The sequence below is a fragment of the Bombus vancouverensis genome, chromosome 1 (assembly GCF_051014615.1).
Source record: "Bombus vancouverensis nearcticus chromosome 1, iyBomVanc1_principal, whole genome shotgun sequence".
Taxonomy (NCBI): domain Eukaryota; kingdom Metazoa; phylum Arthropoda; class Insecta; order Hymenoptera; family Apidae; genus Bombus; species Bombus vancouverensis.
The window spans coordinates 14,312,061-14,332,487 of NC_134911.1; the positions used below are offsets into that span (position 1 = coordinate 14,312,061).

The following is a 20,427-nucleotide window of genomic DNA, read 5'->3' on the forward strand; positions in this document are numbered from 1 at the left end:
TTCACATTTCAATTTAAATGTTCAAAAAATATCTCGAAAACGAATATAGCTTCAACATTTTGTGAAATGTTATTTGTTGTATGTCATAAAAATATTAAAAATCGATAACTTTCAAAGAAAAAATTAAATTGCTTAATTGCATTAATATTCCTTTTTTATATTCAGTGTCTTAATTTTTATGATTATTTAATTTTAGTGAATATAGTAATATATTCAATTTACTAAAACTACAGTGTATTGTTATAAATATCTAATAAAAGCATTTTCTGAAATGGAAATTCAACCGCAACCGACGTATCGTCGCAAGTCATGTATATTCGAAGACTTTAAAAAGTTTAATATTTCTGAACAACGTTTTGAACAACAGTATTGTAGTATTTATAAAGCAAGATTAAAAGCATTAAAAGATTACCTTTTGCAAAAAGCGAAAATTAAATGGGGTAGATATTTTTATATAAATTACATTTGTTATCATTTTAGGTTATATTTTTTTATATCTAATATTTTGCTGTAGGAAACAATAAAATAGTTACTCTTGAACAACTTAGTGAAAGAAACGAAAATGATACTTGTATTATAATAGGCACTTTATACAAACATCAAGAGTTGAAACCATCGTTATTACGCGAACTTAGTACCGAACTTCAATTACAAACCCAACCAGCTAGAGCAAATTATGCATCATTTAAAGATATATTGTACTTGGAAGATGAAACATTACGTATTAAATTGGCTGATAATCATATAAATATTCAAGATGTAGTTACTGGTATTGTTTGTGCTGTATTGGGACATGAACTAAAGGATGGTGAACTTTCAGTAAATATCTTCTTTTATACAATTTACAAAAATAATTAAAATTACAAAGAAATACATAATATAATTAAAGTAAAAATTGTAACTTAGATTTAGTTTGATATTTTGTCTTTTTGATTTGATTGAGTTTTGCTCTCTTTTTCTTTTATAAAATGTATTGATTCCAGGTAATAGATTGGTGTTTGCCAGGATGTTGTCCAAAATTATCAATATTTGATCGGCCACTAGAAACGCAAGGAAAGATTTTAATAATTTCAGGTCTAGATCTAGCAAATAATTTACAATCGTTAAGTACAGATTTATTATTTGAATGGATCACTGGAATGATTGGTTGTGAAGAAGTTCATAAAGATGTGGCATCTATTGTGTGTATTATTATAGCAGGTATTTAATGTGTATTAATAATAATAGTATTTGCAATAAATAACAATAATATTAACATAGGAAATAGTGTAAGAGGATCTGTGGAGACCCACAATTATAAAAATTATTTTGAGACAAATGCACATGATGCAGCGATATTTAAAGAGACTGCAAACATAACGCATAAATTGGATAACTTTCTTCATCCTATCATACAATGTTGTCCCATAATATTAATGCCTGGAGAATTTGATCCAACATGTCATACATTACCTCAACAACCACTTCATCCATGCATTTTGCCACAATGTTTCAGGTAATGTAAAACATATGTGTATATGACAGAATATCATAATATTGTTAATATTCATATTATATAGGTTTAAAAGCTTTTATGGAGTTACTAATCCATGGATTGGTAGTATAAACTCTCGCATTGTAGCTGGATCCAGTGGTCAACCAATTATAGATATCATGAAAGTTGCTGGACTTGTTGATATTTCACCTTTAATGTGGTTAGAACGTACGTTACTTTGGCGACATTATGCTCCAACTGCACCAGATACTATACCAGCTTATCCATCTAGCAAAATTGATCCATTTATTATAACAGAATGTCCTGATATATATTTTGTTGGTAATATGGAGAAGTATGATACCAAATTATTCACAGGTAAATATATTCTTTATTCATTCTTATTTCTATATTTATAATGAAGAAATAGTCTTGGTAAAATAAAATATGTATTCACAGCAGATGAAGGACAAACAATACGATTGATTTGTATTCCAACATTTTCTAAGACACAAACAGGTGTGTTAGTTAATTTACAGGATTTAGAAACTTGGCCTATTTCCTTTGCTGTGAATTAATTTCTTAAAATATTTAATTGTTTTAAAACAATGACATTGGACAATGCAATATAGTAACATTAGATAATGCAATATATAATAATATATTCATATAAGAAAATAATCAGTTTTCTTAAATAATCTCTCCATAATTTGTACATGGCAAACATATTATTTATTCTTCTAATGAAACGATTTTATTTGTATACCTTTTTCATGTTTTTATGTAATCTTTACTTATAGAGATGAAAAGGAAAAGAACATGAAAATAAGTACATAAGTAAAATATATCTTTATTTGCCTTTTACTTATACATAAATATATGAAAAAACAAACTATAATATATATTCACATAACAAATTATAACATATATTCTATAAATAATTTATATTTGGTAACATTTATAGTATTCTTAAATGCTCGTACATATATATTATAAGTATTCTTAATTATTATATTAACAGTATTTAATTCAATATATGGAACAATATACCATGCAATTCATAATTTCAAAACAATTTAAATAAAATATTTTGCTATAATCATATTAATATTTCTTAATACTACACAACATATATATAGTAACTACTAGAATATAATACTGCTTTATTTCATGAAAATAATAGTATTCTTTGGCACTGTATTTTCAATAATACTGCTAAAAGATATAAATAAAACTAAATTAAATGAGATTAGAATTATATATGAATTTATTAATTCTTTGACCTATTATTTAATCAGATATATGAGGATAAATCTTGAATGGAAAGATTTACATAAAGTAAAATTTAACAGCTTTTTGATACTGCTGTTAATGTAAAATATTTGTTATTATTTCTGAGGCCTGCAGTGTTTTTAGAATTGTTTCTTTACGTGTATGAATAATTATTCCAATAAATATTGATATTTCCCTAACTACGGGATTTTGAAGGAATAGGAATATTCATATTTAGACAAATCTTTATGTTCTTAGATGATTCTTGAGATTGAGAAACTTCTGACTGTGAATCTATAGTTTTTTCTTCACTTCTCATTGCACATATCACATCTGTGAGAGCAACTATATAATTTTTTGCCAATGTTAAGGTTTCAATTTTGGATAATCGTCTTTCCTTTGATACATGTGGAATTACCTCACGTAAAGACTACAAAATACAACCATTTATGTTTTTCTACAAATAGATAATTTTTGTTACAAATTACTACAGTTATATCTACCTGAAAAGCATCATTTAAACTATGCATTCTCATTCTTTCTCTCTCATTACTTTCCAATCTTCTAAGAGTTCTTTGTCTAGGTGTTATCCCTTTGGATGAATTTGATAACTTTAGTCCGGATTTTTTAGTTCGCTTACTGTTCTTGTGTACTGTTTTATTAGTCCGTGTTTGTTGTTTAGGCCATTTTCCCTCCCAGTTATTCCTATTCATCACTTTGGATGTCATTCAGAGATTCCCTTCTTAAAAGTGTCATGTATTATTTATAGCATAAAGTCACACTTTGATTAATTATTTTTTATTATTCCTTGTTAATGTTAAATAATTTAAATATTTAATTATTTCACAAACAATATTTCAAGGTCAATGTATAGATAAATAAATATCCTTACTTTTATAGAAAAGAATAATATTTTTAGTATACAAATTAAATAAAAAATTGTAATATCTAAATGTAAGATTGAAATGTTATTTATATACTTACAAGTAAGATACTTTGTTTCACTATTAACAGATCAATGGAGAAATAAAGTATAAGGATAATGAATATGTCTAAATTTGTTAATATTCTTGAAACGCGAGTGTCTCGTTACGCTTTTCTTCGATATATTTGGAAGCAAAACAAGATTACAGTTATCTTATATTATGTGGTACATTTTCAAATATTTGAATCAACTGTACACTGCCGCGTGTACTTGTTGAGCCACGTTGGAATGACGACTAACGTAGCGATGCCGGGGTGCGGCCGAAACAGCCTTCCACCCCCGGGAACTATGCGATCTACCCTGTGACCTTTTCTTAATAACTTTTTCGTAAAACATTGTTTGTTTCTCATAAATTTTCATTTGTGTATATAAAATTAATTTACGATATAATATTTATTTGAAAATATTTCTAAGTCGCTTGTAATAGCGCAGCGCTAACAAAAGTAAAAATTAAATAATATTCTGCGAAATTGTAATTTTTTATTTACGATGTAACACATAGATTATAAACTATAATTTTATGAAAATATGTGTAATCGGCTGTAGTAATGTTAAATATAAATCTTTTAATAGTTTGTAAATTCTCGGATTGAAAAATTTGGGCAATGTGTAAAAATTATATTTGCGACATACACTTATTACTCACATTCATAAAAGGTACTATATAGATGTGCGGCTACAGGTGGGCGTATGACGTAATTCGCCCACGCGGACATTTCTATAATCACACTACTACTCGTGAAGGTAGCGTGAATTACAGTTAAACGTATCATATATGTTTGTTGCATATAATATATTAAATGTAAATTTTGTTGCATGTAAAATAAAATATATTAAAAACTAAACAATAAATAATCATTACCTTTGTTACTGAATTTATAACAAAGTAATATTGGGTCAAAAAGCATTTGTAAATTATTAAAATCTTAACAGTATTACTAACCATTTTTTGAATAATACTTAAAAAATAAAACTTCTAATGGTATTAAGTTAAATATAAATTAATCTTTATTGTTTATGTTTTATCTTTACATTTACCACAACAAGTGTTAGTTTGTTTTTCTAATTCAGATTCTTTGTAATTAGGAGTCCATGGCCCAAGACTAGCTGAAGCATAAAAATCCATAGGATATGGCTTATCATTATTAAAATTTATCATTTTTAAAGCAGCAGCTCCTTCATATGGTGTGAGAAAAGGTTTTTCAAACGCTGTTCCCCAATCTATACTTAATCGTGGACATGCAATCTGTAATATAGGAATCATACAATATAAATTCATCATAATTATGAAAATAGAATTAAGAGAACAAATTTTATATTTATAAACAACCTGTATAAAAGCATCAACGCCTTTAAATAATTTAATTTTATCTGGAAATATTTCTGAGAGCAATATAATGACATTTTTCTTTCCCAATAAATTAATTCTAGTTTCCAAATTTTTCAAAACATTAAGATTTCCTTGTCTTCCTAAAGTACCAAGTATTAATCCAAATTTTCCAATCTCTTTTGCATGTTCAATTGCTGCTAATCTAGTTTTTAGCATTTGTTCGTGATCATAAAATTCTTCTGTCAATTTCTTCTCATAGGGATCATATCGAAATGCCCTTAATTTTGGATTAGCAATCATTGCTGCTTCTAAGTGAAACCTACCATCTCCTACATAGATAACTACATCAGCACACCGAATCTGTGGTGCCGTACAACCTAAAATCTTTAAGCAATAATATGATTTATTTATGATGTAAAGATTACAATACACGCAAAAAGATATATATGTAATTTGAGTCTAGCCTAATAAGATATACAAATATCAATACCTCGCCAGGACTTAATGGTTTACTTTGTGGAGTAGATACTTCATAACCATTTCTTCTCATCTCCATTGCAATTGCTTGTAATGTGCCAGCAAATTGTATAGTACTTACAAGTCCAATTTTTGTTGTAATTGATAATGTAGCTTGTAAGCATTCAATACAATGTGAAGTATCAATTTTTATGTTAACAAATATATAAAGTACTTTAATACCAACAGTTTGATCAATTGGTATTAAGCAAGAATGGCCATAATGAATTAAAAAATCTGCACCTAATGCTTTTGCAGTATAATCATCTATACAACATGCTCCTGTATCAATTATATTAGTTTTTATTTGGAATTATATATACTTATACAATATACATTTAAATTATGTATTTTAGCAATTAAAAAGTACATGGAAAACCTACAATTAAATAATCTTTTTATTAATACACAACAATAAAATTCCTTACCATAAGTAACATCTCCCATTATAATAGTTTCTGCATCTGTAAAGTCTTCAATAATATCAGCTAGAGTTGTAGCATACATTAGAAGTCCTTCAGGCATTTGTAATGCAACTCTTTTAGCTTTGACTTCCCTAATTCTCCATACTGATTTGTGTATTTCAAAATTGTAATTACAGGGTAACGCAGCAATTGCTGCATTTAACAATGAATTGTTTAAAATTTCTTCAGGTATTTTATTTATTTTAACTGGAGCTTTAAATACCTTACGAACAGGTTTCGCTTTAATTATCACAACAGAATCAGATTTTTCGCTCATGATTGCAATTTTTTTCAATAATTTTATTAACCCTAAAATTTATATCTACGTTTCTGTTAAAAAATGTTTAATATAAGGGTATATTATACGAATATGATTCATTTATTTTGTATATAATATATAGAATTCATAATGTACAAGCTTATTCTTTATTCATTTCGATAGAAATTTACGCTACCTATTATTAAAATTTTCTTCTATCCAAAAACTAAAAACGAAAGGTTATAAATTATCCTAACCTTTTAAATTGAACGAACCAGCAATGAACTTCGAAGTGACAGTTGACAACGACGCCCTCTTCTTTAAATGTATACTTTATGAATAAAAATATTTTGTCTTGTTCAATTTGCAACAAAAGAAAATAGAAGTTTTATAAAAATAATATAATAATAGTAATAATAATAATAATAATTACTATTATTCTGAATATTAAATGATATTATATTTTGTTTTCATAACTACTTACTTCAAAACAAATTATTAATGAATATGTTATTCATATAACTATTATAAAACTATTATTTTTATATATTACTGAATCTTCAAAATTTTGATATAAATTTTTTATTTTCTTTAATAAAATTTAATAAATTTTTTATTGTACTAGAAAAAAATGTTTTTAAGGTCCCACCGAGATTTGAACTCGGATCGCTGGATTCAAAGTCCAGAGTGCTAACCATTACACCATGGGACCAGTTATACTAAACGTTTTTATTTTTTAAGATTTTACCGTTCTAATTAATTATCTTAATACATTAAATTATATGATTTTGTTAAGTTGTTTGTTGTACTAACAATTAAAGGATTGTAAATTATATTTCATTATACGTATTACATTATATTAAGAGAAATATAATGGGTCACTGTACATATTATACTTATTTATTGTTGCCTGTTGTACTTCTATGCATATGTATAGTTCAATTTAAAAATTCTTGTAATTGTATACAGTAATCATAATACAATACATAATCTTCCAAATTAGCAGTTTATAAATTTTTAATAAAAACTTGTAATTACAAAACTCTTTCTAGTTATATTTAACTTAATTAAACATTTTTGATAAGATACGTATTATAAAATATATACATAAGTTTGTTTACATAAAAGTCTTGTACGTCAAGAATGAAAAGAATACGTTAAGAAAATAGTAAGAAAAAGAACAAGGGAAAAGATCTAATACTGTTACATAGTAGAATTATTTTAAATTTATTTTTATAATAGAACATTTGAATAACATTTTACTTAGAAATAATACTAATTTTAGCAAAAAAATATTTGGGAAAAGAGTAAAAGAGAATAAGGTATTATATTTCTAAAATTATCTTTTATTTATTCGGTAGCATTAATTGTGCACCTATTATATTATTCATATTTATTACATTAGATTAAATTATACATATAATCTTTACATCTAACATTATAGACGTAATTTTTGCAAAATTTTGTTGTATTTAATTGCGATCAAATAAAACATTATATGTTATATTTGTAATTGCCATTAAATACAACATTTAATGGTTGATATACAACATTATATACAACATACAATGGTTAAATACAACATTTAATATATATATATATATATATATGTTGTATTTAATTACCATTAAATCTATTATGTACATTATATACTGCTACAACATATGTATGATAGTAGAAATAAAAAAGTATTATTTAATCGTTGTAACAATTTATTAAATAGTCAAACATACACATAATATTGCACTAATCAAAATGTTACAACTTAGGGCGATCGTTTAGTCAGAATACATTCATATTAGTGTGTAGCATTGGAGATAGAAAGAGAGCAATAAAGCAATAGATAGAATAGAGGGGCAAGAATAGAACTGGGTTTGGCAAGCGTGGTGATTTTACACCTACCTTTTAACCGGACCGTAGCCGATTGTATTGTATTCGGTTTACGATACGTATCATGCTTGGCCCAGGTGGTTTCCCTAAGAAAAGTGTATTTCTATTTTACATACTATTGCAACACTTCATCATCGCTGTGACAAAGTTATTTAACAACATTCTATACCGAAGCTAGTTTCCAATAGATTGTAGACATCAAAAATATGAGATTACAGATAGTTGTGATATGTGTGTCGTAAAATTAGAACGTGTTACGATCTACTAGATTTTCTCAGCTTTTGCAGTCATGCATTTTTTCAAGAAGTAATACATTTTTTAAGAATGACTTAAATAGATCGCGATCACACCATTGAAGAGTTTCAATGCGCGATGCTGAATATCATATTATGTTGGATATGTTGGCTGTTTTGGGCGGGTCTTCCGACACTTACAGCCTATCCTGTATCATCTTCTATACGGACAGGTACGTTAATTGCATATTTGAATATTTATTTTGATAACATGTTGCTAATGAGAGGTTATTTTGCTTACAATAGATTTGCCATACTCCTATGCCTCATCAAAATGGGAACGATACTGGATACAATATATCCTTGGTCTTTTAAGCGTTACTGCTACAGCATTTACCTTAGTTGGTTGTCTTTGTTGTCGAAGACCTAGGAGACCTAAGGGATTTCAGGTAATTTATTGTCATTTATTTTGTTATTTATAACAAATGAAATTCCTTACCGAGGTTACTTATTGTCTAAGAATAATGACTTATATGTTACTAATTGTAGGACAAAACAGGAAAGTGCAATCAGGTAAAATTAATGCTACAAATTTTTTGAATGACAAAATTTAAATATAGTTTTATTAGAAAATCATATTAGAATCAACAAGAGTTGTAATTAATCCCTTCTATTTAAGTATTCAAAGCATGATAGCAATGTGAATTTAAACAAAAGATTGTTTTAGCATTAAATACTATTTGTTTATTCTACATGTTCAGATATATTGTTGATCATAAAATTATAACAGTTTATATAATTTTTACAAAAGCTTTCTATTTATGAATGTAGAAAAAAATCATTAATATTCATTACATTTAAATATATTGTAAAACAATCATGTTATTTTATATATAAAGAAAGTAATAAATGTATCATGTCTGTTATTTTTCTTTCAATATTTAGGTATAGCTGCATGTGTATTATTTGCAAGTAATTGTAGTATGTAATATAATTTAATATATTTTAATTTTTTATGAAAAGATTTAGAAACTATAATTGTGGTTTTATGTTATAGGAATTCAAAGATGGGAACAATATTGGTCAGGAATCAGTATTTGAACATTCTCTCGAAGGTTTAGAATTGAATGTTCCACATGTGTTAGTTGCTTCAGAGAGAGTACAGTTTGAACCTTTGCCTGTAGAACATATTATATCTGGACCTAGAAATACTACAAAACCTAAACCATTACCTTTATCAACATCTTTTTTTGAAGAACATGATTCTGATTCTAATATTCTCCCAGAACATTGTCACGAGTGGTTTGATGCACAGGACTTATGTGTACCCAGAGAAAAATTGAAGTATTTAAGAGAGATAGGTCATGGTTGGTTTGGAAAAGTTGTTGAAGGTCGTGCAGATTTAGAAGGACACAGGAGAACTTCTAAAAATGGTGGTGTTATTGTGAGAATTCTTACGGAAGAAGCTACTATGAAGGAAAAAGCCTGGTTTCTTGGAGAGGCTACTCCATATTTGAAGCTACATCATCAAAATATCTTAACTTTATTAGGATTTTGTTTAGAAACTGATCCGTATCTATTACTATTTGAGTCATGTTCAGTAGGTGACCTCAAAGGTTTTTTATTATCAAATCATGATAAAAAATCTCAAGAAGCACTTAATAAAGAAAACATCCCAATTCGGATGGCACTAGATATTGCTGCTGGATTGAAACATATGCATAGTCATGGATTTGTACATACAGATTTATCTGCCAGAAATTGTTTAGTAGCATCAGACCTATCAGCAAAATTAGGAGATTATGGAACTGGTGTAGAGAAATACCCTGAAGATTATTATGTAGTTGGAGATCGCGCATTACCTATTAGATGGTCAGCACCAGAAAGTGTAGAATGTACTGATACTACTATCGAAACTAGAGAAATTACATCTCAAGCAAATATGTGGAGTTATGCTATCTTTCTTTGGGAAATTATTACATGGGGAAATAGACCATACCACGATAAGAGTGATGAACAAGTAATTCAAATGCTCTTACCTTTAAGAACTGATCTTTTATCAAATGGTATACAAGTATTGCAAACATACCTAGAAAATTGTCCATCAAATATATATCAAGCAATTCATTTATGTTTGAATTTAAATCCACAGAAAAGACCAAATTTGGATGAGGTAAAGCAACTTCTTTTAAATGAATATACAGAATATTTGGATTTTGAACAAAGGTGGGAGAATTTGCGAGTTAACACTAAACATGTTCGAAGTGCTAGTTTACAAGATCTTCGAGGAAGTATAGATTCAGATTATTGGACCACTATTGTCGACGATACACCTCGACAGTCGTCATTTCGGCTCGGACCTGGTGAACTAGTAAAAAACGTACCAAATTTTAAAAATATTATTCATCATGAATCTAGTTCTGAAACTGAAGAAGAAAGTTGGAAAGGACGAATTGAACAAGGAGTTTACACTGAAAAAGTGAAACAAAAATCTAAATCTGTTACTGATTTAATGGTACTTGTACATATCGATTTTGATTCTGATGCAGAATTATCAATGGGAGCTCAAATGTCAGAAAAATATGGGAAAAAGAAATTGCCCGCTACCGGCAGTGATAGCGATCTTAGACATAGCATTCATGCAGATGAATTTGACGAAGCGTTAAGAAAATTACGAGATCCTTTGCCAAATAATACTTGTAATAAAATCAGGATGTTAGACATTTCAGAAAGGCCAAAATTACTGACATTAACTATGGATCAAACTCAAACTCCGATTTTGAGATTATCTTTAAATGATCAAGCATCTGACACGAGATCTGTTGCAAGTGCAAGTACAGAAGCATGCAGTGAAAAACATGTATTAAGACTTCTGTCAAAGGGGGATCCTAATTTTCCTCTTCTACGTTATGTACCTGATGATACACCTTCTTGCGAAATGTTAGAAGAAAACAATAAATCTCAATCTAATGATCCATTTAAGTATGAAAACAGCGACAATATTTGTTTTCCTAATAATTTCTCAGTTAGTTTTGGGACTGATGAAAGCAATTTAGTTGATGTTGCACTTTGGAATCATGCATTGGATTCTGCTTTAGAAAAGAAAGTACCTGGTTTCTTGGATGAAGGTGAATTTAATGAATATATAGAATCTTCGTCTAAACAAGAAAATAATACCACACCAAAATTAACTGTAACTATTGAATCTACACCAGATACTTTACAATCTCAGAAACACTCTATGTATAATGCAAGTGATAAATTTTCTAATGAAGAAGATATAGACATAAACCGAAGATGTTTACCAAATGAAGATGAAGAAGAAAGAAAACAATTATCTACACCTGATGATGAGCAAAGTTCTGATTCTGGATTTAGAGATAAAGAATCCTGTGAAGAAGAAGAGAATGTTTATGCTTTAATTCCTTCCACCTCTACTAATGATTCTACAGCGAATATACCAATATATACTGAAGAAGAACAGTTACAAATCTTATTTGAACTTGATACTATTCTTGATGCAGAGTACTATGCAACACTTCCTGATTCTGGAAAAATGACAGAAAACTTAACTTCAATTAATTATACAGAAAATAAAATTCTTTGTACAAATGAAGATGAATCTGATTCTATTCATACTATAGATACTGTAGTTGAAATAGAGAATAATGAAAATTGTACCCCTAATATTAGTTTAGTAGAAACTGACATAAAATTAGTATCAGAAGATAAACAAGAAATACAGGCAGAAAATGTGATTGATATTAAGAAAAATATGGAATTAAAACATTTAAGTGATACCAATTTTTCTTCTCAAGAAACAGATTTGGAGCAACATAATATACAAACAGATATTAAGTATCTCAAAGAACAAGGTGAATTAAAACAATATTTACAAAATAAGGGCGAAAGTGAAATTGAGATTAAAAATAGAAATGAAATTGGAATTAGTAATGACAATGATAATGTAATTATTAATGCAAATGAACATGAGGACAAAAATAAAATTGAAAATAAAAGCAAATACGAAAATGATATTAAAAATAGAGAAGAAAATGAAAATGTAAATTCAAATAAATTTGAAGATGAAAATGATAAGAAAAATAAAAATCAAATTGAAAGTAAAAATGATAAAGAAAATGAAAATAGAAATAAACATGAAAATAATATTGAAAATAATGATGAAAGAGAAACTAGAAATAAAATTGAAAATGAAAAAGAAATAGAAAAGATATATGAAAGTGACAATGAAAAAGAAATAGACAAAATAAATGAAAATGAAATTGAAGATGAAGATAGTTCTACAATGAGTTTACGTAGTGATAATTCTTATGTATCATTTGATATAGAAGAAGAGTTTGTAACAGCAATTCGAAATGAACTTAGAGAGAAATTACCTTGTGCTCAGATGTCTGTTGTAGAACCATTAGAAGCTCACGATGATGATAATCCATCTATATCTAGTGATATAGATAGTAAACATTGGGACGATGATGATAGTGAAGAATCTTCTAATCAAGGTAGTGGAGGAGTGGGTATTTCAATAAGGTACTGTTTTATTTTCCAACAATATAATACAAAATTATTTAACCCTTTGCGGACGGGACGATTCGTAATCAACCGTACCGTGGGGCCCAGCTGCTGCCACGATAGTTATTTAAAATTACCAGCGCACATTTCTGCTTAGACACGCTTTTCGTTCATAGATGTCAAATTTTAGACATATGTACATGCACAGATTCTCCACAGGATAAATAGAATGACACACATATGAGTCTTTTGGTTCTATCATTTGTTTTCTCCGAATGCATATATGAGTTTCTCGCCCATAGCGACGCGTTTACGTGGGACACATATATGAGTCATTCGGCTTTATCAGTTGTTTTCGCCAAACGCGTATATGAGTTCCTCAGCCAAATTGATTTCTTACGCAGAACGCATATATGCAGCGGTAGTCCGCAAAGGGTTAATAATGATTATAATTTATTTATTATTTAAAACCAAACTTAAAAGTCTATTATTATATTTAGGTATAACGTATATGATTCACCACTTAGTCCAATCCAAGAAGAACGTGAAAGTACTCTTACCTCGGAGTCTTTAATATCAAATTCTAGGGATACATCAATCGCTTCAAAAGAATCTGTTACTTCGGATGATGTATTATTAGTTGATACTCGAACAAATAAAATGATTTTGTTAGAAGGACTAGGAGAAAAACTACAAGATGATGAACGAGATACAACCAATGGAGACTTATCTGAAGAAGAAAATCTGGATTATAATTGTTCGGTAGTTCGTTCTCGTGATGATAAGTCGCACATTATGATGGCGAGTGGTGGAGCACCTTTACCAAGTCCAGAGGAGGAAACTAAATGGCAACAATTGCCTTCATCTTTTCCATTGCCATTACCTTTACCATTAGAAGATGATTTAATGTCAACAAGTTTTGGAACAGAGCATGGGTGGGTTAGTCAGGATGAAGATGATGAAGAAGAAGAGGAGGAAGATGACGAAGAAGAGGATGAAAATAATAGCTCCAGCTCTGGTGAATTTGTATGGAAAGTAGGTGCATTATAAATAAATAATCAAATATATATGAATTTATTTTTTATATATGTAATAATTTCATATTGTTTTACAGAGGTATAATGAACCGCATGTCGAGCAAGTGCAAATTCGAAGTTGTTTAAGTAATAATGAAGGAGAAATACTAGATGCTGATATCGAAGATGAAATGGATGCAGAAGAAGAAGGGGAGGATGAAGAGGAAGAAGGTGGAGAAGAAGGAGGAGAAGAAGAAGAAGAGGAAGAAGAAGAATTTACACCATCAGCTTGGAATGCAACATTAGCGCCTCATCGTTCTGCACTAAGATCTCCAGATAAAACATTAAAATCTAGTGTAAGTTTTATAACTTACTATACAGTTGTTTAAATATAATGTAAATATTTATATCTTTCTATATTTGCTTTTGCTGCTAGGATGAATTGGTAGGTATTCCTTATTTAGCAATATTTTCTTTATATGTATATTACGTATATTAGATTACATTTATATAATGTAATATAAATTTTATTAGATTTATAATGTATGGTCTATTCAGGATCAAAAAAAGAGTGTGTGGTTTAAGAAACAGCGCTATCACTGTGTATACGAATACCCGAAGGAAACACTGGCTACAGAAACTCAAGGAGAACCAACCACTACTTGGGAGCCAACTTCATATAGTGGTAAATTTTAAATATTTTAAAGTACAAATAAATTATATTAGAAATTGGAAATTCATATATAAGAAAATAATTGGAAAATTATCTATGACGTATATAACTTTTCTCTAATTTTAGATTGGGAGGAAATGATAGACGAACCACGATTAGATCTGTATCCCCTTGATTATGATGATACCAATCATACTGGTATGGTCTGGTATTATATGCATTATATATATATATTTTTTTTTATTTAGTTAATATAACATATGTAAAATATTTATGAATTTATATTTTACCTTATATCATCAAACTTATTTTGGTTATAGGACACGAAGAGTTTTTTGTGAGCAGTTCAAATCGTCCGTTTCAATTTCAAACTAGCGAGAGTAAATATGTTAGTCAATTCTTTCCTGGTGCGTCTACATCAGTGATTGAAGAACGAGACGAAATAGATGGTGATGAACAAGGAGTACCACAAAACGGAATAGACTTGTTAAATGATTGTAGTCAAAGTCAACAATATCAATTAGGAGAATTAAGGCATACTAGAGATCGTTTAAAATTGAATTTATCTACAACTGGCTCACCCTTTGTTTCTAATAAACAAACAAAAGAGGATAATGTAGAACAGTTGCATGATAAAGAAAACATGTCAGAATTCTTGCAAAGTATAGACTTTACACAGGACCAACATATTCTATCAAACTCCTTGAATTACAATACGTTACCAACGGTGCCTCCCAAAGACATTCAACAAAAAAAGAGTCTTGATCCGACTTCTTCAAAAAGTGCCCAATGTGATAGTCAAGAAAAAATTGAGCCTATTGACAAGTGTAGTGTTTTGACTCAGAACTAATGTGTTTCGAAGACGTTAGTAAAATGTTAAAAGAAATAATTTAGCTGAAGTCCGTCCGAACTAATTTCGTTGCAAAAGTATAGTGATTACTCAACGATTTCACTATTAAATGAATCTCGAATTATTGTACATAAGATGTAGCAAATTTTTATTGTGGCTGAGATTCAATCGATTGTCTATAGTATTATATTAAATTTTTGTTTGTTGTATAGAAACATTAACATAAATAGAGCTTAATACTGATATAATTTTTTATACAATTAGCTTCATGTGACGATAAAGAAACGTAAATATTAATTGAATCAAATAGCAGACAATCGATTTTTAAAAGCTACATCAAAACTAACGAATAATTTCATTTCATATCTGTAAATATTTATTAAAAGTTGTTCAGTACGTAATCGTTATGAAAAAAGTAAAATTTGTGTAAGTTAATGTTATTACTTTCATTGATGATATATGATAATTATTCATATTGATTTTTAATTATTGTTATCTTTAAATACGGTATCTTTCTTGGTATTATATTAAAATTATATTAGTAAAAAACAGCTCTCTACTCTAAAAGTATTATAGTGTCAATCGAGGGACGGTACTATAATTAAGTCTCAACCTTTAGCTAAACGTGTACAGTAACTGATTCACAAATAATTCTTTTTAAATGTACGTTGTACTGTTATTTTTACTAGAACTGTGATGGGCACAATTTGTGCACTTTTATTTCAATTAATTTGATGAATCAAATTAGTAAAACTGCAGATGAAGTAGCACAGAAAATATGCTGCCGTACTTTCCTGCATACTATTTTCCATACTTTTAAATATTTTTGAGCACCTCTCATAGCTTTTTTAACCATTTTTAATATTTAGATAATTTTTTACAGAAGAATAATATTGCGTGAGACATAAGTGCACAAGAAAAAGATTGTTTATTATGAATATGGTATTAACTATTAAATTCACAATATGCAAATATTTATTTGAATATAAAAGTGAAAACCAACAAAGATATGTTAGTAACTGTTAATTATTAATATTATACAATTTTTGGGAAATATCTTTCAAAGTTTCCAATGTTGCTACAACAAAAGTAAATCATAATATAGCGGCAGAATAGATTAGATTAATAAAAAATATTAAAAAATACAAATAATACCAATATACTTGATATTTGCACCGATATATAATTTCATTAACATATGTGAAATCGAAAACGTACATGTTATAACTACTATTAATAGCACTGCGATTATTATGCAGTTTTACTACCATTACAATTACTATTACTATTATCACTATTGATAATGCTAACTCCATGCTCATTATAATACATAGGATATTAATAGAGAACGATTAATATATTGTTATACAAAGCAGACATTGATTTAAACAGAATATGTGTTTCATTGTTATTATTTCCTATACCGTTATAACATACACATTTACGTACGAAATATTTTAGTTTCGTGTATTTTGATTAACTTCACTAATTTTAGTTTATTTCTACAGAAAATCATAAAAATTTAATATAGTATTGGATAAAATACAGATGATATAATTAATTTGCTCAAGTTCCAAGACAGATAAAGAACATTTAAAATTTTATTATAAATATTTTACTTATAGTAATTAGTTTTATAAAATGTTTGTATAATATTATTTTATGTTTGTACATTATTAAAAGTTTATATATGACGTTGACGATTACGCCATAAAATAATAAGTCCTTGATAATCCGCAGATGCAAGAAGAGATTCATCATAATTAAAAGATAAAGCAATTGTCGGTGTTGCATGACCTTCAAGTCGGTTGATTTTTGCTGCTTTGCCTTTTCTTGCTGAATCCAATAAATGTATTGTACCATCTTCAGAACCAGTGGCTATTAAACATGTTTCCATTTGTGGGCAAAAAGTAGACCTCACAAGGTATTGTCTGTTAACAAATTTATGAATTACATTTTATTGTTATAATTTTATAGATTTTTCGTATTAAAGAAACGTTTATGCTTGTAATAATATTCAAACAACTTACTTGTGTTTTATTGGATATTTTGTCCACAGAGATAAAGAACCTTGATTGTCAATAATATGATACAATAATACTACATTACAAGCACTGCTCACTAAAAGTGCTGGCCATGGAGCATCTTTTGAAAGCCATGAACGCCAAGAAAGACTACTTATCATTCCACCAATTTCTTGTACTCTCTTTAATTTCGTTAATCGTCCTGATCCTGATTCCAATTGAAATGACATAATAACTCCTCTATCATTTCCAACCCATATTATGGAACCACCGCTACCCTCACAAGTTAATGACAGAATCTGAAATAGAATACTTCTCTTTTTATTTAATATTATTTTTTAAATAAATTTTTAAAAAGTGAGAACAAACAGTATTCTCATAGAACTCATTAAAAAAATAATAATAAAAAATTAAGAAAATGGCAGGTTATTATAAGAATTAAAATGAATTATAATTAATTTTAACATAAACATTTATCATTAAGAAAGATTAAAGAATACTAACTTTTCCACCAATTTTGCAAGATCCATTGCGAGTATATATACCAGTAGATATATTCAAAATCTGTACTAGTCCTTGAGAATTACCAGCAACAATCAAATTATTATTTACGGGTATAAATCCACAGCATAAAACTTCTGCTCGCTGTTGATCATTAACCACTCGTAAACAAGTTGGATTATTTTCTGGATTCAGGACATTCCAAAGTCTTATTGTACCATCTAGAGAAGATGAAACTATAAGGTCATTACTAATACTCCAGTCTAATGCAGTGACACCTTTTTTATGTCCTTCCAATAAAGCTATCACTTTTGGAGGAGTACTGATAGCATCACATATCGATAATAATCCATCTAATGATGCACAACATAACTTTGATCTATCATTATTTGCAAACTTAAGCATCATTACAGGTGCATTGTGTTGATCAAAAACATGATGCATTCCATCAAAGGCAAAACTTTCTGCAATTGATTTTCGTTGTATATTATAAAGTTTTGTTTTAATTTCAGATTTCTCTTCTTCAGCTGTATAGCTACTAAAACTATTTTGTTCTAAGTTTTCGCCATATCGCAGAAATAACAGTTTTGCTCTTAATTTTATATAATTTTCTCTAATATTTGGATCTTTACTAAACTTTTCTTTTAACAGTTGATTTCTACGACGAATATAAAGCATTCCTGTAATTATCTTATATTAATCATTTGTAAATCTTAGTATGTTACAATATATTGAATTATAAATATACATATACAAACCTAAAGTAGGTAATTTATTTACACGTTGTGCATTGTATTTAGCATCAAGAGCAAAAACTTGTTGATGCCACATAGTAACAATTCTATATATTTATACAAATCAAATAATATCAAGTACTGATTTGTTAAAATAAATATAGTATTGCATAAGATAAAACGCTACATAAACATGGACATTTAACCTATTAAATAATTTATGTTTTGTAAAAAAATATATAATACAAATGTTTAAAAATGTTTTTATTTATTATTCTTTTGTGCATTTTTCTTTCTTTTTTGGTTTAATCATAGCTTGAAGCAAAACATACGTATTGTGCCAATTTTCTTGGGTCTATTGACGTTAATAAGTAACATTTTTTTAAAATATTTCATTAACTCGTACGTTCTCACTTGCAGTATATTGAAAATTTATATAAACGCAATTAATAAGAATTTTAAGTATATTGTCGTTAAAAATGTTAGATTGAATCGTTATCATTCATTTTTGTTCTTCGTTACAAAATACGCACGGTAGACATATGTATGTACATTTATATATACATACATATGTTACATAAAGCACTCGTATATAAGAACATATATGTATGCATATATATTTAAATTACATGTTTATAATAAATCATTTCAATTTTATCTTTATTATATACATTCTTTTACAGTATTGTTTTTAGATATTAAACTATTAAAATTTATATATTTAAAATGTATTTATATGCAGCCACGTTCCGTTAATACGTAAATAATAAAATTAAGGATCAATAAGTGATAAATATTTATAAAAAATCCAAGCTGATTTTTCAAATCTGGTTTTAATTAACAAATAATTGAAGATCTTAAATATCTATAAAAATTAATTACTTTATAGTGAATATCTTGTTTCTGCATTTTAAATAATTTCTCTTTATTTAGACAACTAAAGATTGTTTAAAAAATTATATAGTACTGGTTGAATTAAAATATTTTACACAATAATTATATATATATATATATATGTATGAATGTTACAGGTTTTTTTTAATACATTTATTCTCAGATACCCATATTTATACACAGTAGTGGTGGCTATTTTTTTAATAATTATATAATAGCAATAATGACGCAATGAATTTTGCATCTTTCGATAGATCATTACTTGATAAAAATACAAAAATTATTAATGCTTAATAATTGTTATAATGAACTCTTTAATTTAAATGTTTAAGTTTCGTTTACATTCTATCATTTTGTAGAATATTTTGCAACTTTATCTTTCATCGTACATTACATTTAATATACTTGCCCCTAATTCATTTGAACATACACATAAGATTGGAAATATTTGAAAATTTATATTGAAAAAAAACAAAAACAAGAAAAGTAATTGATTTTTTCAATTATCATACCAAACCCTTAAATGTTTACATGAGTGGATTTATATAAATATGCGTATTTTGAATGCGTAAAGATGTTCTAAAAATGTTTAATATAAATTTATTAACTTATTAAAATGTTTATATAACTAACATAAACGCTTTAAATATATTATATTTTCGATTTTAGGTGACTGAATAAGTACTATAATGTAAAGCTAAAGCAATCAAAAACAATTTTTTTATATATAAAATGTGTATAAAACATTTACTTAAAGGACTAATTACAAAACGTTAATTAAA

General features: G+C 27.7%; 5 protein-coding genes and 1 non-coding gene across 11 annotated transcripts; 2 read left to right on the forward strand and 4 right to left on the reverse strand.

The window, feature by feature from the left end:
* Nucleotides 1–131: 131 nt before the first annotated feature.
* LOC117153250 (DNA polymerase delta subunit 2) lies at nt 132–4,949 on the forward strand. Of its 5 annotated transcripts, XR_013058824.1 has the most exons (7): nt 135–440; nt 515–819; nt 984–1,200; nt 1,261–1,495; nt 1,560–1,852; nt 3,761–4,475; nt 4,818–4,918. XR_013058824.1 is itself a non-coding variant. In XM_076620112.1 (6 exons), exons 1-6 carry the CDS (start codon nt 272–274, stop codon nt 2,050–2,052), a joined length of 1,335 nt encoding a protein of 444 aa, XP_076476227.1. In that variant the 5' UTR covers nt 132–271; the 3' UTR covers nt 2,053–2,155. The 5 variants fall into 5 exon arrangements, 4 of the variants coding, with proteins under 4 accessions (XP_076476227.1, XP_076476236.1, XP_033183007.1 ...); XM_076620112.1 differs by lacking the exons at nt 3,761–4,475; nt 4,818–4,918 and adding an exon at nt 1,937–2,155 and having other exon boundaries at nt 132–440; XM_076620121.1 differs by lacking the exon at nt 3,761–4,475 and having other exon boundaries at nt 134–440; nt 4,818–4,949.
* Nucleotides 2,569–3,849, reverse strand: LOC117153252 (uncharacterized). Its single transcript, XM_033327118.2, has 3 exons — nt 3,731–3,849; nt 3,250–3,488; nt 2,569–3,176 (listed from the first exon to the last, which is right to left on the reverse strand). The coding sequence occupies exons 2-3, from the start codon at nt 3,472–3,474 to the stop codon at nt 2,943–2,945; spliced, it is 459 nt and encodes a 152-aa protein (XP_033183009.1). The 5' UTR covers nt 3,475–3,488; nt 3,731–3,849; the 3' UTR covers nt 2,569–2,942.
* Dph1 (diphthamide biosynthesis 1) lies at nt 4,717–6,588 on the reverse strand. Its single transcript, XM_076620127.1, has 5 exons — nt 6,497–6,588; nt 6,006–6,371; nt 5,552–5,859; nt 5,062–5,445; nt 4,717–4,977 (listed from the first exon to the last, which is right to left on the reverse strand). Exons 2-5 carry the CDS (start codon nt 6,316–6,318, stop codon nt 4,747–4,749), a joined length of 1,236 nt encoding a protein of 411 aa, XP_076476242.1. The 5' UTR covers nt 6,319–6,371; nt 6,497–6,588; the 3' UTR covers nt 4,717–4,746.
* A 352-nt stretch (nt 6,589–6,940) lies between these two features.
* On the reverse strand, nt 6,941–7,012 carry TRNAQ-UUG (transfer RNA glutamine (anticodon UUG)). The gene has a single exon. It is a non-coding gene; the product is annotated as a tRNA-Gln (tRNA).
* A 1,077-nt stretch (nt 7,013–8,089) lies between these two features.
* LOC117153275 (uncharacterized) lies at nt 8,090–16,886 on the forward strand. 2 transcript variants are annotated; one of them, XM_076620161.1, is made up of 9 exons: nt 8,090–8,656; nt 8,730–8,872; nt 8,973–8,996; nt 9,481–12,971; nt 13,454–13,988; nt 14,068–14,325; nt 14,528–14,654; nt 14,769–14,840; nt 14,963–16,886. In XM_076620161.1, exons 1-9 carry the CDS (start codon nt 8,563–8,565, stop codon nt 15,490–15,492), a joined length of 5,274 nt encoding a protein of 1,757 aa, XP_076476276.1. In that variant the 5' UTR covers nt 8,090–8,562; the 3' UTR covers nt 15,493–16,886. The 2 variants fall into 2 exon arrangements, with proteins under 2 accessions (XP_076476276.1, XP_076476281.1); XM_076620166.1 differs by lacking the exon at nt 8,973–8,996.
* A 189-nt stretch (nt 16,887–17,075) lies between these two features.
* Nucleotides 17,076–19,310, reverse strand: LOC117153274 (WD repeat-containing protein 13). The gene is made up of 4 exons (XM_033327168.2): nt 18,776–19,310; nt 18,021–18,697; nt 17,523–17,815; nt 17,076–17,423 (listed from the first exon to the last, which is right to left on the reverse strand). Exons 1-4 carry the CDS (start codon nt 18,846–18,848, stop codon nt 17,177–17,179), a joined length of 1,290 nt encoding a protein of 429 aa, XP_033183059.1. The 5' UTR covers nt 18,849–19,310; the 3' UTR covers nt 17,076–17,176.
* Between the last annotated feature and the right edge of the window lie 1,117 nt (nt 19,311–20,427).

What these genes read in the sequence shown, in the direction of transcription:
- Dph1 (XM_076620127.1), bottom strand. Translation starts at nt 6,318, where the DNA reads ATGAGCGAAAAATCTGATTCTGTTGTGATAATTAAAGCGAAACCTGTT. An exon ending in AATGGGAGATGTTACTTATG is followed by an intron (nt 5,860 to 6,005) that starts GTAAGGAATTTT and finishes TAATTGATACAG; the next exon opens with GAGCATGTTGTATAGATGAT. An exon ending in AACCATTAAGTCCTGGCGAG is followed by an intron (nt 5,446 to 5,551) that starts GTATTGATATTT and finishes TATTGCTTAAAG; the next exon opens with ATTTTAGGTTGTACGGCACC.
- LOC117153275 (XM_076620161.1), top strand. Translation starts at nt 8,563, where the DNA reads ATGCTGAATATCATATTATGTTGGATATGTTGGCTGTTTTGGGCGGGT. An exon ending in GGAGACCTAAGGGATTTCAG is followed by an intron (nt 8,873 to 8,972) that starts GTAATTTATTGT and finishes TACTAATTGTAG; the next exon opens with GACAAAACAGGAAAGTGCAA. An exon ending in AAACAGGAAAGTGCAATCAG is followed by an intron (nt 8,997 to 9,480) that starts GTAAAATTAATG and finishes TTTATGTTATAG; the next exon opens with GAATTCAAAGATGGGAACAA.
- LOC117153274 (XM_033327168.2), bottom strand. Translation starts at nt 18,848, where the DNA reads ATGTGGCATCAACAAGTTTTTGCTCTTGATGCTAAATACAATGCACAA. An exon ending in AAATAAATTACCTACTTTAG is followed by an intron (nt 18,698 to 18,775) that starts GTTTGTATATGT and finishes AGATAATTACAG; the next exon opens with GAATGCTTTATATTCGTCGT. An exon ending in CTTGCAAAATTGGTGGAAAA is followed by an intron (nt 17,816 to 18,020) that starts GTTAGTATTCTT and finishes ATTCTATTTCAG; the next exon opens with ATTCTGTCATTAACTTGTGA.
- LOC117153252 (XM_033327118.2), bottom strand. Translation starts at nt 3,474, where the DNA reads ATGACATCCAAAGTGATGAATAGGAATAACTGGGAGGGAAAATGGCCT. An exon ending in GTTTAAATGATGCTTTTCAG is followed by an intron (nt 3,177 to 3,249) that starts GTAGATATAACT and finishes TGTATTTTGTAG; the next exon opens with TCTTTACGTGAGGTAATTCC.
- LOC117153250 (XM_033327115.2), top strand. Translation starts at nt 272, where the DNA reads ATGGAAATTCAACCGCAACCGACGTATCGTCGCAAGTCATGTATATTC. An exon ending in AAAAGCGAAAATTAAATGGG is followed by an intron (nt 441 to 514) that starts GTAGATATTTTT and finishes ATTTTGCTGTAG; the next exon opens with GAAACAATAAAATAGTTACT. An exon ending in TGATACCAAATTATTCACAG is followed by an intron (nt 1,853 to 1,933) that starts GTAAATATATTC and finishes ATGTATTCACAG; the next exon opens with CAGATGAAGGACAAACAATA.